The 16,819-nt window shown below is 36.2% G+C and overlaps 1 protein-coding gene across 3 annotated transcripts; it reads right to left on the minus strand.

Annotated features, from left to right (window-relative positions):
* Window positions 1-480: 480 nt before the first annotated feature.
* LOC129875540 (uncharacterized) lies at window positions 481-15,595 on the minus strand. 3 transcript variants are annotated; one of them, XM_055950850.1, is made up of 20 exons: window positions 15,200-15,595; window positions 13,304-15,066; window positions 13,153-13,221; window positions 12,880-13,078; window positions 12,144-12,231; window positions 10,199-10,321; window positions 10,027-10,095; window positions 9,854-9,935; window positions 9,651-9,710; window positions 9,421-9,473; window positions 9,176-9,342; window positions 8,707-8,875; window positions 7,679-7,736; window positions 7,487-7,543; window positions 7,156-7,401; window positions 6,354-6,415; window positions 2,463-2,519; window positions 2,224-2,317; window positions 1,947-2,087; window positions 481-1,263 (listed from the first exon to the last, which is right to left on the minus strand). In XM_055950850.1, exons 2-20 carry the CDS (start codon window positions 15,035-15,037, stop codon window positions 1,171-1,173), a joined length of 3,621 nt encoding a protein of 1,206 aa, XP_055806825.1. In that variant the 5' UTR covers window positions 15,038-15,066; window positions 15,200-15,595; the 3' UTR covers window positions 481-1,170. The 3 variants fall into 3 exon arrangements, with proteins under 3 accessions (XP_055806825.1, XP_055806824.1, XP_055806826.1); XM_055950849.1 differs by having other exon boundaries at window positions 15,151-15,595; XM_055950851.1 differs by lacking the exon at window positions 10,199-10,321 and having other exon boundaries at window positions 13,304-15,595.
* Window positions 15,596-16,819: the final 1,224 nt, after the last annotated feature.

Genomic DNA, 16,819 nt, shown 5'->3' on the forward strand with positions numbered 1-16,819 from the left:
TCTCTAAGTAATACTCACTTACTAGTCTTATTAGGTTGCTCAAAAGAAAACGCTATGCAAGCAAATTTCATGATAAAGAATTTCTTATTTTAGTAGTAGTGGCATAAAGCTCGCATTTGTCTTCATGGATGGGTCAATTTCTGGCCTTCTTTCTTTTCCTTTTTTCCGGAAAAGTAAGCAACAGGAATATATTTGGGAAGTTTGTAGAAGCTCCGACTTTAACAAGAATATAATTTATCTAAAACAGTTTATAAGCTGTTAACAACTTATAAGCCAAAAAAAATAAGTTGAGTTACACAATTTATATCTTTTACGCGTATAAGCTGATTAAAATAAATTCAGTCAAAAAGGCACTATAAAATGGTTTTGGTGATGGTAGTGTAGCATAAACATTTCCAAAAGCTTTAAAAATCTATGTTTATATTCACATGGAAAACTAGGATTATGACTCTCAGTGTTGTAGATCTTGGCCACACAAAATGGAACAAAGGGATTACTACAACAATATCAGTAACAAATTGTTACTTCCTCTTTTGTTAACCCAATCACTACATATAGTCAATAATTAATCACATCAAGAAACAGCTTATGGTCCTGTATAACATATATCCTCCTACATTACTTTCTGGCAAAATTTTCTCTGTATGCACTGCAAATGTACAAAAGGAAACTATCACTGCGAAAAGAAAGGGGTAAAAACGTTTGCCCCCACGCACGCATGATAAAAGGTCAGCATGCCTCAAGGACTTCAGAAGAGCATTCCTCAGCTGCTCTTTTATACATCATCTGAAAACTAATCTATAAGACCCACATACTACTTTATGAAAACATAGCGGTAAATACCAAATAAAAAACACTTGTCCTTGCAACTAAGGATGATCCCCATAAGGTCCGTCATCAACTTTATGTACCTTCAGAAACACCTCGCTTCATGTACTATTCAATCACCTTGAGACTCAAATTCATCAGCTAAAAGTGCATTTTGCATGTTCTAAGGTATCAAAGAAAAGATTGTTCTGCAATGAGAACCACCACTTTTTCCATTTCCAGTTCCATTTCAGATCATTGAGTATATAGCAGTCTCCATCCCTCCCTCCCTTCTTAAATAAGAGGGGAGTGCAAGATATGGTAGCAATGTAGCTCCTTGTGCACGTCCTCCACAAAGATGAATTACAATTCATAAGCTGTCTGCGGCACTTCCTTCTCCAACATTGATGTCCCCTTGAATATCGTCAACTGGAAGTCTCTTGAATACTTCAGATACTGTTAAAACAGTTTAAAAGATATCAGCATAGAACTTAATAAGATTATTCATCTAAATGGCAAAATAGATTGGGTAGTAGAAACTGGGGAAGCACACCAAACATTGTTTAGCCATAGGCACAAGAAAACTCCTGACAAATATTAAGCAAACCCAACTTTGATTCCTCGTCCATGACACAGTGACACACAAAGGGAGCAATTATTTTTATAGGATATGAAACTACTCTTACTACTGCTCTCCACTAGCAATCTGTCTAGTGACCATGCTTTGATCAGTAAGGCATAAATTCAGTTCAAAAGAACCCTCTCACAAAAAGAAGTCAGCTTGAATAGAGGGAATGCAAAGACTTTTTAAGCTTGTCTGCTAGTACTCCCAGACCAATATTCCTCAAATTGCCTTGCGGCAACCTTAACATCCTCCATAAAACGTCCTACAGCTTGCACTTGCTCCAACTCTTGAATCAGCAATTAGAAATTGACTTGCTTGCATAACTTGACTTTAAATCTACACTATCTTCTGGTAGCCTTTAACATTATACAGTTTAAATCTAATCTCCATCTTTTTAAGAAAATTGAATCTATTATTTAACTTTTAACACTATCATCCATGATGCAAAGGGAGAATCAGATAAACAAGGTAAAAACAAATGATCTGTCAATAATAATGTAAAAGATCCACTCACACGTTCATCGGTCATCTTTCTGAAACCTAGTTTATTTGTCCAGATGGATTTAGCCTCTTCAGCAGCAGGCAGAACCAGGTTTTTAACATGCATCGAAGATAATAAAATCTCAATACATCCAAATAATGCCTGGAAATAACCCTTCAAAGGAAGAAACATAAGAATCATCAGCTTGTGTTCCACAAGAATAGCTTTCTTTCCTAGGAGTAAAGCTTCAGAATCAGCAAGCAAAACCACAAATAAGCACAGTAAAGGAGTCCAGTCAAACAGTGCTTACTTTGCCTTGGTTTCCTCTACTTGTAGCCACCAAAGGGAGTTCAGCAACCTCTTGCCCAAAAATCCTAAGAAGACCAGCTGATACAACTACTGACCTGTATCCATTTAGACACATGATTAATAACTCAGGAAAGCAGGATAGTATGTAACTTCAGACCAACTATAAATGCAAAATCTTGAGAAGGCATAGATTAGTATCATCATGAAACCAGAAAAATAACTTAGAAATCAGTGGCTTACTTTACAATCAAAACAATGCAATACATTCCCCCAAATTCTTGACCTGAGATGTTTCTCCTACATTAGACAGGAATACAGAAATTAGAAAAGTCAAAGTGTATGCAATTCAAATAGAGCAAGCACTCAAGTTCTGGAAGCCAAAGGCAAAAGAACACAAGCAGGCCAAATATCCAAGGTAAGAATCAACAAAACAATAACTTGGCAATTTCTTTGACATAAGTTTCAGACTAATAGATTAGAAATAAGTTGGAGCTTATCTATCTTCATTACTCCTTTACCACAAATCATTCTGCCAAAAGTATTATACATTTAAATTGCCAATAAGCTGAAAATATGAACCATCTGCTCATATACTTCAGGTACAAATATCTCTTACACCGGAACAAAACAATTTATCTTGCCAAGTCGATAATATATTTAACATAATTACATGCCAATACTGCCATCTATTATGTCTTTATGCAATAAACTCTGCTTACAGTAAAGCATCTATAATGTAATGCTAAATGCCTAAGAAAACAGAATTAAAGAATCTGGGATGGAAATGAGAATACTTATAAGCTATGTTGCTCGGACCCGGCATTTGCCGCCGTACCCGTGTCGACACGACACCGACACGGGTTTGGGTACGGAATTCGTGTCAGATCCGGTCAATAGAGATCGGACACTTTGACCGAAATTCATGACCACGTTAAAGAAAAAGTTTGAGATTATGATTTCTCAAGATAACAAAAAGTAGAGATTTGAAGACATGGGATGGCATACCTTTAATATTATGTAGAAAATTTAACTAGTTTCTCTATCTCTGTTTCAGATGTCTTCAACACTGTTTGCTTAGCAGAGTGGTCGACGTGCCTTGCGTGTATGCAGCAGGTGGGAAGGGCTTGAATAGGTCCATAATTTTTCCTATTTCGATTTTCATGGTTGCTGGGAAGAAGAGAGTTTAAAGAAATTGGGGAAGATGACTGGGTCAACCAACTGGGGAAGATGGCTCAGTTTCTTTTTATTCTTTCGAGAGTTTGTTGTTTTTGGCTTTTGGGTGTGCATTTTGAAACACTGGTATAATGAAGAGGTGGATGAACGTGCACATTATTTACAATATTATTTCATCTAAATTTTGTCCCTTATTAAAAAAAAAAAAAACACTAATGACCTTCATATACCCAATTGAACTTTTAAATTGAATAACATGTTTGGTATAAACTACATGTAAGTGCTTCTACAAAAAGCTCTCATAATCTAGGCATATTCTTGTAGCTATATTATTAGAATTTTGAATTATTTTTGCCGAATCCCCACACCCGTATCCGTACCCGGATCTGTACCCACGAATCTTAAAATTTAGATCATGCCGAGTCCGACCTCTAGATCCATACCCGTATCCGACACCCGCACCCAAGTCCAAGCAACATAGCTTATAAGGAAATATTCAATGACTTGAGGAGTGTTCATGAGTATCTACTATTATAGAAAGCATAAAACCCCTTAGGAGATGGCTCTCTTCCCTATTCCCAGTAGTGTAGAGGAAAAAATTGAGAACCTTAAGAGAGATTTCTTGTGGCATGGCAACAAAGAGAAAAGCAACATCAAAAATCTTGTTAAACGGGATTCACTCACACTGAACAAGAAACAAGGTGGTCTGGTTATCAGAAATCCCAAGTACTGCAGTCAGAGTCTACTCCAAAAGTGGCTTTGGAGATTCAGCTCTGAAGACAACATTGTGGAAAGATCTCATCACATAAATATGGGTTGCTAAACCAATGGCTAACCAATGAAGTTAATTCCACTTTTGGGAGTACAACAACAACAACCCAGTGAAATCCCACAGTAGGGGGTCTGGGGAGGGTAAAGTGTACGCAGACCTTACTCCTACCAAGGTAGGACAGCTGTTTCCGAGAGACCCTCGGCTCAATAGAAGCATAAAAAGAGGTCAAATACTGCTAAGAAGTACAAGAAGTTCAAAGCGTTGTGTGAAAACAAATAACGAAAGCGACACAGATAAAATAGAGTAATCAAAGTACAGAGAGTAGTATATAATAGCAGAAATCAGAGCACAAGAAATTATAGTGCGCTAATGCGCCTACAAATAAGGAAGAATAACGAGAGTTTGTACTAGACTTCTACCCTAATATGGGTCCTCCACACCCTCCTATCTAAGGTCATGTCTTCGGTAATTTGGGACTAGTGTATGGAAAACCATCAGGAATTTATGGCTTGCTTTCAGTAACATCATTTTCAAAGCTGGAAATGGATTGAAGATTGATTTTACGAGAGATAAGTGGATTGGCCAAGATGAACTTATAAACTCCTTCTCTGTCCTTTATCTTATTAGTCTCCAACAACAGGCTAATCTTAGTCACATTTGGAGTCCACAAGGTTGGAATTTGATTTTCAGAAGAGCTCTAAATGATTGGGTAATAGAAAGATTTGCAAGCTTGCTAAATTGTTTAGAATCCCATGTCCACACCCCACACCTCCCTGACAAGCCTCCCTGACAAGCCTTGGTGGAATCTCAACGGCAAGGGCAGCTTCTCTGTGAGATCTACTTATAGTAACCTCAAATACAAAACTGGCCTCTTAAACTCATCTGGAAAATCAAAATTCCTCCCAAGGTGCCAGTTTTCACCTGGCTAGTGGTTCGAAGAGCCTGCCTGCCTCAAGAAAGATCACAGAGAAGAGGTTTCCACATTTGCTCAAGATGTCTACTGTGTGGTCAAGAAGTGGAAAAGCAATGAACATCTCTTCATCCACTGCAAGATAACTACAAATCTGAGGCACATGTTCTTTTGTATTCTAGGAGGTTCTTGGGTTGTTCCCAAAACCACTTTTGCACTCCATAGCGGCTGGAAAGAAGTTGGCAGAAGAAGTGGTACAGAAGACTGGTGGCAAATTATTCCGGCTTGTATATGGTGGTTTACATATGGAAAGAAAGGAACTCTAGACATTTTGTTTTGCCTTAGTCTTTACGATTTTTGCTGTAAAAAGGATATTTGTAGTGATGTAGGAGACCTAGTAGAGCTGATAGGAAACTGTTAATGCTTTAGACCTTCAGCTACTGGCTGATCTCTTCTTTTGTTTTTGATTTGGCTTCACTTTTGAGCTTGTAACTACAGTTCCATCAGCAATTTTGATGCTGATCTTTTGGATTTCAATACAAGTTATTACCTTTCTTTAAAAAAAAAAAATACTTACAATTGCACGTCATGTGCAAATAATCTAATTTTAGAGAAGATTAAGAGATATATTAGTACAACCTTATCATTTAATTTAGGGATAATACACAAGTACCCCCCTCAACTATAGCCAAAATCACTAGGACACATCTAAAAACTAAGGTCCTATTGCCCCCTTGAATTATTTTAAAGTGTAATAAACACATCCTAAAACCTACATAATCACTCACATGAAGGGAGGTGCTAAACTAAGGTCCTATTACCTCCCTTTAATTTATTTATATCAAATATATTTTGCTAATTAATCGTAAAAGAAAGAAGACAGTCGGATAACTTCGGTAAGTGAAGGCAACACGAGAAATCACAATAAGACATTCTAGGACTTACGTGATGCATGATTCCTTCTTTTGATAGGCTAGCAAATTAGGATCAACATTCACCATTTTATTTCGTTGTACTGTTTTCTTTAATTTTTATTTTATAATTCAATCCACGCACATATTAAATTGTGTATTCATGGATATATAAGGGACACATGCAAAGCACCGCACCCTGAGACTAGTTGTCCTAAATAGACGTTACTAAAAGATCAAACACGAGAAGAATTCTGTGTCAGATTTTCTAATACAGTTCACAGACTAGAAAACAAAGGTCAAGTCTCTAAGAAAAACTTGTGGGTAACACTAGGGTTATAAATTGTAAGCGAAGGAATACTCACCCATAAACCATAACAGGTATAAGATCTCGTCCAGATTTGGCAATAATAGGATCAAAGCACTCCTGCACAGAAAGCCAGAGATGACAATTAAAATTACGCAAGCAACTTGAATAAGGAGAAGTTTGACGCATAATTCAAGGATAAATTTTTTAGATATTCAATTAATGAATAAGAGGGACAAGTGCATATGGAAATTCTTCTCGTTAGACCTATATCCTTCAATCAGCTGGACCTACTACATTAAGACTCAATTATTCAATTTTTTTATAAGTAGACTCAATTATTCAGTGATGTGGTAATTAGAAGGATTTGTCTGTTTCTAACAATGGTGTTGCTGGTCAGCCTGGCATTCTGTCAAGATTTCTCGAGTTCAAGAATCTTGGTGATGCGCAAGATTATACTTGAGGATTGAAATCTACTATAAGGTTCAGTTATCAACAATATCAAAGAAATCACCAATTTTAGAGAACTTCTGCAGACCTGTCGATAATTCTGCAGAAAATATTGGGCTCACAGTCATATATTTTGGTCTAACAACTGAATAACATGGGATAGAAACGTCGCAACATTATTGCAATTTGAATGACTCAAGTGGAATAACAGAACCCTAATGTCCATACACATTGTTTCACCACCATGCAGCATTAAGTAGCTTTACCACAAGTGTTAAAACATTTATGTCCAATTATAGCAGTAATGTACAATCTCCATTAAATCAGAGTTTTGGTAATTGTTCTCTTTATGCTCTGAGACGTCCAAAAAAATTCCAACTGGTGCTTAATACGAACAATAAAATGCTCACCCTAAAGATTACTGCTGCACTGGAAAGAAGAGGTAAATGCTCCGCAAAGCGACTCTTCCCACTTAAGATACGCCACTGAATGTCATTTGTAGCTGTATCCATTAAACATTTCTGGACTTGCTTCTTAGTTACGGCAGCTGCTGCAGGAGCTGGAATGACCTCAGCTCCCTTCAGAACATAATTCTGAAGTACCACATAAACTTTACTGCAGTCATTGCAACAAAACCATTTATCCTTCGGGAGTTCCTATCACAAATTTTAACAAGTATTTATTAGTACTGAAGAACAACGTAATCACAGTTATCCAACATAAGAAAGAAACTAGACTCACTTTCAGATCACATAGCCCACTTTCCCGCAGACACCCAACATGGTATTCCTTCTCACACTGCATATGCACACACACAACAAAAAAAAAGTTAAATAGGAAGCTGTGGATATGACACCATAATAGAAGGGAGCATTATTAAAGACAGCGGCAGAACATTGGGATATGGTAAGTAAACTGTTGGTCAAAGCATACCTGGTCACAGAGCATAACTGTCCGATCATCAAATTTGGCAACACTGAAGTCCGGGGTCCTAGAAATATATGGTGGAAAAATGAGTTCAAGGGTATATTATCTCCACTTGTAGGCACCCATTTGCATGTTATTTTGCACTAGCAAACCATACAGTATGTGACAATTAAGTCAACAGAAAGAGTAACATAATGGCCAGCATGAACTGCATCGTAGGACCGGACAAATTCTTCGACACTATCCCAACTATTTCAAGTTACTTATAATAATAAATCATAGAAGCAGTTCCTCCACCTGCTGGTACCTAAATCTGATGTATATCAGTGTTGACACGGGTGAAAACTCTAAAAAGTGTTCCAGGTCTAATGGGGCTTTAAGCGCAAAGCACGAACAAAATGTGGGTTTTAGTAATTAAAAAAAGGTGCAACGAAGGGGAAAAAATACATACATACATACATACATACATACATACATACACTGACGCCAGCTTAAGCGACAGGAAGCGCTTTCCCAGGGCTTCTCTGAGCTTCAGGGCTTAACCGTGCCGTAAAATGAGCCTTTGACAACATTGACGTATACTACTCAACAACAGTATTGCCACACACGTCAACTTGTTACTAGATGCATAAAATATAACGATGATTAGTTTTTTAATTAGTTTCATTCCTGAAGTGCTAGGAATACCTAAATGCAATGCAACGAAACCTAGGCAAGACATACTCAGGGGAATGAACCACATCTTGAGAAGAATACAATGGGTTCTAGCTGTAGAAGAACGGGAAAAGATGAGACTACCGCATTGCAGTTTAACCAGCTCTATCACAATGGACTAGTACTGTATGAAAATATGTACTACCAACGTTTGAAGGCCTACATACATTACATATCTCTCGGAAGATATCAAACAAGGTTAAAGTGTCAAATTAATTTTATCCATCACAAGAATGTTCTTAATCACAAAAGTTAGATAAACGGAAACTAGGGCTATATAAATTGTAAATGCTCTCTGAAGGACCACAACTGCAGCATACCTGCAAACAACGCACCCACCACCTTCAGATTCTGGAGCTTTAACCACTCTTGTCAACCGTATCATAATTGGTCCAGCATCTCCAACAGTTTTCCTACCAGGGACAAATTTGTCTCTACAATATGAACATAGCCAACCACTAGTCGGGGTACACTGTAGACCTAAACAAGCTGCAACCATACAGGTTTTATATGAGCAAAACTGTAAGCACAAGTGAGGTTATTAGGCAGGGAAATAGAAAGAGCTCCACTCAACAACCAAAAATCAAGCAGTGTGGCTTACAAAATTGCTTTTGGCATGGCTTCATTTATAATCGAATAAGAGAAAAGAGCACTAAAATGTGATTTTTAAGATGATATAAAGAGCTAACCATGTAACAATCTATCAATTTATCAACCAGCACATTTTAGAGACAAAAAAGACTAATCGCAATAGAGAATTATGTCAAACATTAGGGGAAAAAAAAGCACCTGCATGAAAAGCCCGAGGACACCCTTCACAGCAAATCAGTTCTCCTGCATCGCCACATATTGTACACATATCATCGCTGTTATTGGTGGCAATACTTTGACCATTTGCCAGCATTAATGCTATATCATGTAAGGTAAGTCCGCTGGATGTGTAGATGTGACGGTAGCTGGCCATCGACAAAATAATTCAGATCATTCTTGTTTTGCTTATATTATGCAAATAATAGTCTTTGAGAACTACTTACGGTTGACGTTTAGCTGCACATCCAGCATGAGCCTCAAACTGGGAAGGACTTATCTGTTTAAAATGGATAACAAGTGAAGTAGTAAGCAGCACTTCTGAAATTTATATACATTACATATATACATATTACAATATATATATACACACACACACACATACACTTAAATGTATGCATACATTTGGATTTATTTTATTACAAATGTGTGTGTACGTGTAGGTTATAAATTTTACCTCGGTATCACAGCAGCTGCAGACTATGCCATTCCCCTGCTTGTAGCCCCCGAGAACTTTCTGCAGAAATATTTTAATTGCTCACACATAAATCATAATTGTGGCACTGCTGCTGAATAGCCTCGAACAAATAATTAAAAAAAATAGAGAAAAGAATGTGTGATAAAAGGACTATTAAGAGACAAGATAGAAATGAATCTAACCTTCCCCTTAGAATAATATGCCAAATCAGTACCATCTGGAAGTCCATTTGGCATGAACAGTGATCGGTGCAAGTCATTATCCCTACGTATAGTTTTAAAAAAAAAGATTAATGACAAATGCTAAGTCAAAAAGGAGATATCCTTTTATTAAAGGAAAATAAGAGAAAGGATACCTTTTTTTTGTGCCACCTTCAGCAGGTTTCTTTGGCTCTACTGTTGAGCTGGAAAAATTGCACCTTGGCCTGTCAAAATAACTGCACCATTAGCAACAGCATAGGAATATGCATTTACATAAAGAATGACCAGTTGCACGAATTAGATAAAGTAAATAATGTGATTACAAACTTTTTAACCACATGCTTCCATGGTTCTGCAGTCTCCATAGAGCTAAATGGATTTGGAGGGAAGTTGTCAATATAGGAGTACGAAGCAGGATAAAGGCCATCTTCCATCACCGTACTGCAATCACTGAAGTACACCATAGTATAGTGCAAAGTTACAAACAAAATGAATATGAAAAGTTTCAGCAACCCCAAAACCACTCAATATCATTATTACGTAAAAACGTAAACTACAACTGGATAAACTCCAAAACGGGACCAAGCTTACAAGCCGATGCCCTGGATCTAGCTTAAGCATTTCTAAACTCTTCTACCAATCTCCAACAGTAAACGAGGAAAAAGAAAAGATACCGGCGAAGAACTGTAAAATGGATCATATTACAAAGGGAAAGAACAATGCGGTTTGACTTGGCCTGTTTTAGAAAGTTCTCTTGATTTATTTAACTTACGAGTTTTTGGGATATCAAGTTGCCATGAGCTATTGCACAATAGATGCTGAAGTCAATATTTACTCTAGCAACCACAACATAGGCATAGCTAATACCAAATTAGTGGCAACTGGCCGACCACGCACCAACTTATCCATTCATTATGCATTAAATTATGTTACGGTTTTAGATGAACATAAAATTGACCCAGTAGGATGAAATGCTAGTAAAAATGAGATTACTAAAGTCAATTTGGTAACCTAGAGTGCATCTAAAGGAGGCCTACTTGGCCAAAGATGCACATTTGAATTATTTGGGCTGACTAAAAACTCTTACAACATTGGACTTATCAATCCCAATATGCATGACTGATGGAAAGCTAGATGTGGTTTCCCAGCATGGACTTTGAAACAGCCATTTTTCCTTTTTTTAAGACTCTTCATGAACATACATTTTTCTGTCAGTGTTGCAAGTGTAAACCTAAAAGGAAAACCTTAATTCAAAACAGTTTTTGTTAAACAGTTTTTGTTCTTACATCATTTTTATTTCAAGGTCAACAGTATGTTGGCAACATCAATCAATCAACTATGCTTCAATCTCAGATTAGTTGGATCAACTATATGAATCATCTACATCTATTCCCCTCAACTTCGATCTATTTCATGTATTCAGAGATAGTTAGGACATTTCTACATTAACTGTCAACCTACCGCAAAATGCAAATTCCTTTCTTTATCTGGTTTGGACTGGCTATGCTATGGAGTTTTGCAGGAGCAGAATTTGACATATACAAGTTTCCAACATTCTACCATTTTTAACTCTAAGTGTTGTGGTAATATTTTTCTGTAGTGTTGTCAATGAAAGTGAACTTAAGCATTCAACATACTATAAGCTAGCTAATGACAGACCAGTACAAAGTATTTTGACTATATGTAACTTATTTCAGTTGACAGCATAGAGCACTTACACTCTAGGTAAATCACCCTTTAAGCTAAGTTCTAATAAAAACTGTGATACAGTTAAGACCAAGACATGATCATTTTAGAATCATACTATAAGGAACCCTCAATTGCACATTCAATCAAACATCCAGCTACCGACAGAACATAACGTCAGTTGCTGAAATGCCTGGTCAGAAATCAACAACTCATTTTCTTGAAGATAACAATTGTCGATTTCACGTCATTCATATGATTGGGAAGGAGAAAAGAGAAGGGGGTTGTGGACACAGCTTAATTAAATCAAGTGGTAAGCCAATAAGGAAAACTATGAAACTGCAAGGCTTTTCATGTTCCTAATCACATTACAGCTATTCAAGACACAAAAACATAGTGGTCAATGGAGCACAAATTGGATACTATTGAAGAGGACACCAGAATTTGGTCTCCTTTTCTTTGTTCTACACCAACCCAGAAGCCAGAATAAAATAAAATAAACCACCAAAGAAAACTGATAAGAAAGTAAGTTAGGGTGGAGGAGCAAAGACCTTAATCAAAATATTAAAACACTTTAAAAATGTACCTTGGCTTATACTGATACATCCCTGAAACTTTTCCATGCGAATATTGGTAAGCACTACCCACCTCATGGTGCTGCAGTAGGAGTTTGGCTGCAAAACAGAGGAGAATATCACAAATCATCACGCAACTGACAAGAACTGATACTCTATGTTCACCCCTAAAATAACTACCTTGAACTCTCCTCAAGATCTAAACACAATTTTGCCCTTATGTTCCTACAACGCCCTTACTAACCCTTGCATTAAATTTGTAAACTGCATTGCACTGTACTCGCTGCCTTTTTCAAGTTTGCTGGAAAAAGTGCTTAAAATATCTTCCTACTTTATATTTTAGCAATCTAAATTTATATAGAAGATAAGGAAAAGTTAATCAGTAAATATAATTATGCATCAAGCCTGCTGGATGCCACTGATTCTAGTTGCCGAAAAAGGGAACTGTCTCACTTGTGAAAATGCTTAAGCTGGTCAAATTATTTATTTCTACAGAGTTTGAACTTGATTATTTATTGAAATAAGCATTATCTAGAATAGAGTTCTATGACAAGTAAGCAGTAATATGATGATTTTATCCCCCCCCCCCCCAACCCTTCTCATGACCATTCACAAGAGACTACAATGTATAGCGCATGGAAAGCATGAGAATCTTCTCCTAAATACTTATTACTGTCATGCTAATTATCAGGCTGTTTCAGAAAAGAAAAGTTATATAAATCAATTGAGACATCAGTGTCAAACCACCTTTCCAAGCCTCCAGATATTGCTCATTAATAGAAGAACCTGCCACGTCTTTTACAACTTCTTCTAGTTGACTAAGTGGTGCAGTCTTCAACTCTTGAATTATACTGTAAATAGGTTTCCCATTCTCTAAATAAATATGATTGTTCGGGTGTCTAGTCTTGCCCCCCGCGTGCATTTCAAATTCGTAAGCACTGAGAACCTGCTTAGACATAAACCTGTTCAGTATGTTCATTAATGTGCACACAGACAAACTTTTATAGACAGAAAACTCACTTTGGAGAAATTGCAGAGTGAACAACCACATAAGTATCCGTAATCTTTTATGATTCCAAGAAGCTCCCTCTGATAGTCATTTATACAAGTGCTTCAGGCTTACGTAGAAACCACTAAATAACAAGTATAAACAGAGAAACCCACAAATTACCTTCCCAGAAGTTGAAATGTACTTCACCCGTGCTCCTTCCAAAATTCCCGTTGACAGAAGCTTCTTGACATTTGTCGGGTAAGCATCAGAACTGACCTTCTTAGACATTTTTAGTTCCATGTTTGGAGGACATAAAAAGGGATCTCTATGTTGATAGAATGCTCCATTTGTGCTTGAAATCCCATGTAGACTCGTACCATCAGACTCCAAATGATTCCATGTCTGTGCTTCACTAAAGCCATCATCAACCCCGGCAGTCACAGGCAGAGCAGCCTCAGCAGATGCATTACCATAATCCTCCTTCCTTTTGCTAAACTTAAATATAATCTTCCTGACACCAGTTGTGCTAAATTCCTTTGGAATTTCAAGAACCACAGAGGACTTGGCAACTACCTTAGATGCATCAATTTGATTATGCTCTTCCTCACTGACACTCTCCTCGGCACTTGAATTCCCCGACGAAAAAGATGTAATCTCTCCATAACCACCTTGATTATTACTCAACAAATCCACCCCTTGACTACTGATAGTCTGGAAACTTAAAGTGTTCTCTCTTGGAGACAAATTTGGATTTGAAACTTCAGACGATATATCATCATTCGAAGCGTCCTTCACGTCAATCCTTACATACGGCTGGACGTCACAATTATTCAATCTCTTCCACTGCTCACCTGACTCCAATTCCTGGGTGTTCAAAGTTTCAGGTGCATGATTTGTAGCACGTCCTTCTAATTCTACACCATCTACAGTTTCAAGTTCGCGATTTGTGGCACAACACTCTACTTCTACACCATCTACAGTTTCAGGTGCACAGTTTGTGGCACAACATTCGACTTTTACACCATCTACAGTTTCAGGTGCACAGTTCGTAGCATGATTAGAACAACAATCTAATTCCACACCATCTAAAGTTTCAGGTGCACAGTTTGTGGCACAACATTCTACTTTTACACCATCTACAGTTTCAGGTGCACAGTTCGTAGCATGATTAGTACAACAATCTAATTCCACACCATCTAAAGTTTCAAATATCTGCTTCTCATCACATAGCTCCTGTTCAGTAGCATCTACAACCCATTGTCTGTCACACTTTGGATCAACATTTACGGGTTTCTCAATCTCCATCATTCCGTCATTCACTACTGCTAATTCTACACCATCTAAAGTTTCACATTTCTGCTTCTCAACACATAGCTCCTGTTCAGTAGCATCTACAACCCGTTCTCTTTCACACTTTGAATCAACATTTAAGGGTTCCTCAATTTCCATCATTCCATCACTCATTGCCGCTAATTCTACACCATCTAAATTTTCACATTTATGCTTCTCAACACATAGCTCCTGTTCAGTAGCATCTACAACCCGTTCTCTTTCACACTTTGAATCAACATTTACAGGTTCCTCAATTTCCATCACTCCATCACTCATTGCCGCTAATTCTACACCATCTAAAGTTTCACATTTCTCCTTCTCAACACATAACTCCTGTTCAGTAGCATCTACAACCCATTCTCTTTCACACTTTGAATCAACAGTTACGGGTTTTTCAATCTCCATCATTCCATCACTCATTGCCGCTAATTCTAAAGTTTCACATTTCTGCTTCTCGACACATGATTCCTGTTCAGTACCATCTACAGCCCATTCTCTTTCACACTTTAAATCAACATTTCCGGGTTTCTCAATCTCCATCATTCCATCACTCATTACCGCTATACAAACGCCTCTCCCCATCACAAACACACCTTATCACAAACTCAATCCTAACAAAAAAAGAACCACACATAAAACAGCCACAAACACAAATTTATTCCGAAAATGAGCAAAAATCAACTAAAAACACTCACCACAACTCCAAAAAAAAAGGTACTTAACCGCCCAAAAAAGAAAACTAACCAATTCCAGAAAACTTCCTTCAATTATAACCTACCTCCGCAGCTCAAAACTCAAAAATGCCAAATCTGAATATCGAAATATACAGAAAACAACTATGAGAGATCTACGGATAAACACAACAATTTTTATAACCAAAAAAACACAAAAATTGGAATACAGATCTGAGAACTCAACGCATAATTTGATTTTGATTTTGATTTTTAACAATCAAAAGGAAAGATTTATGGCTAGGGTTTTAATTAGGGATTTCAAATGAAGAAACAAAGAAGGATGAAGGAGATATAAATGGAAAAAAAAACTGAATTTTTATTATTTTTTTTGAGATTTTCGCGGTATGAAAGAGAGGAGAGAGGAAAAACGGAGGAAAGTGAGATGAGATTTGGAAGGAACGAGAAAGGGGAAAAGATAGGGTCATGGGGGGAAGTTAATTGTGGTACTGCTTTTATATCTTTGGGTAGGGCCCATACCAAATAATCCTATGTTATTTTGCCACGTGGAAAATTGATGAGTCATCTTTTGCCATTTGGATATCTAATTAAAAATAGAAAAATAAAAAATTTATAGGTAAAATAACATAGGTTTTTACAATCTAAGGTTGCCTTTTGTATATGCGCTATGAAGTCCTAATTTCATTAGCGTATGAATATGTTATTTGGAATCATAATTTCGAACATTTCAAAAAATATAATTTGATATTCTAAATAGTGATACGTGGCAATTTGATGAGTCATTTTTTGCCAATTTGATGTCTAATTTATAAATAGAGAAAATTATTATTATTATTAAAATTTATAAGAAAAAGAATAACCTAGGTTTTTACAATCTAAGGTTGTGTTTTGTATACGCGATATGAAGTCATGATTTCATCAGCGAGTGAATATGCCATATGGGATCATAATTTCAAATCTCAAATATTTCAAAAAACGTGATTTTGAGATTCTAAATCGTGATTTTAAATTTTTTAAAATGAAAAACTTGATTCATAAGTTTATATTTTGTAAAGAAAAAAGAATTGTGATTGGTGTGAAAAGATTGTTCATTAGTAAAAATTTGTATTGAATAATAACTAGTTACTATTATTACTGACTAATATATTTTATAAAATTGTATGTATTTGGAATTTTTAAATCACAAGTTATTAAAAGGAACATGAAGATATATGATTTATTAATGTGGTGCCTAAGAAAATTTCTATATGCTATTTATGAACTATTGTTTGCTCAATTGGTGAAATTGTATAAGAATTTAAGAAACTTTTATAGTTTTCACAGCTTGTTATGTTTTCATGTTTATCAACATAAATATAACTTTAAAGATTCAAATTATGTATCAAAATAAAATTTCAACTTCAAATTAAGGCGATTTCACATTATAATTTTATATCTCATATCTAAATGAGCCCTAATAATCTCAAACGTCTCCATAATAATAGTTTTATTTATTTTTATTTTCTTGCCTAATATAGCAGATAGTTACTCTTATTATAATATCATTTGATGTTGTAGTCTTATTTAACTATTATAAACAAAATTTACTCACAAACTTATTTTTTTAGAAAAATGTTCATTGAGTTTAAAATCTTAAAAGGCATTCATATTTCATTAATTAAGAACTAACAAA

Source organism: Solanum dulcamara, chromosome 12, assembly GCF_947179165.1.
Source record: "Solanum dulcamara chromosome 12, daSolDulc1.2, whole genome shotgun sequence".
Classification (NCBI taxonomy): domain Eukaryota; kingdom Viridiplantae; phylum Streptophyta; class Magnoliopsida; order Solanales; family Solanaceae; genus Solanum; species Solanum dulcamara.

Excerpts from the sequence above, each read along its gene's own strand:
- LOC129875540 (XM_055950850.1), bottom strand. The coding sequence starts at position 15,037 with ATGGGGAGAGGCGTTTGTATAGCGGTAATGAGTGATGGAATGATGGAG. Across the intron at positions 13,079-13,152 it reads CACTCTGCAATTTCTCCAAA|GTTCTCAGTGCTTACGAATT; the intron begins GTGAGTTTTCTG and ends ATGTCTAAGCAG. Across the intron at positions 9,474-9,650 it reads GCAGCTGCTGTGATACCGAG|ATAAGTCCTTCCCAGTTTGA; the intron begins GTAAAATTTATA and ends CATTTTAAACAG.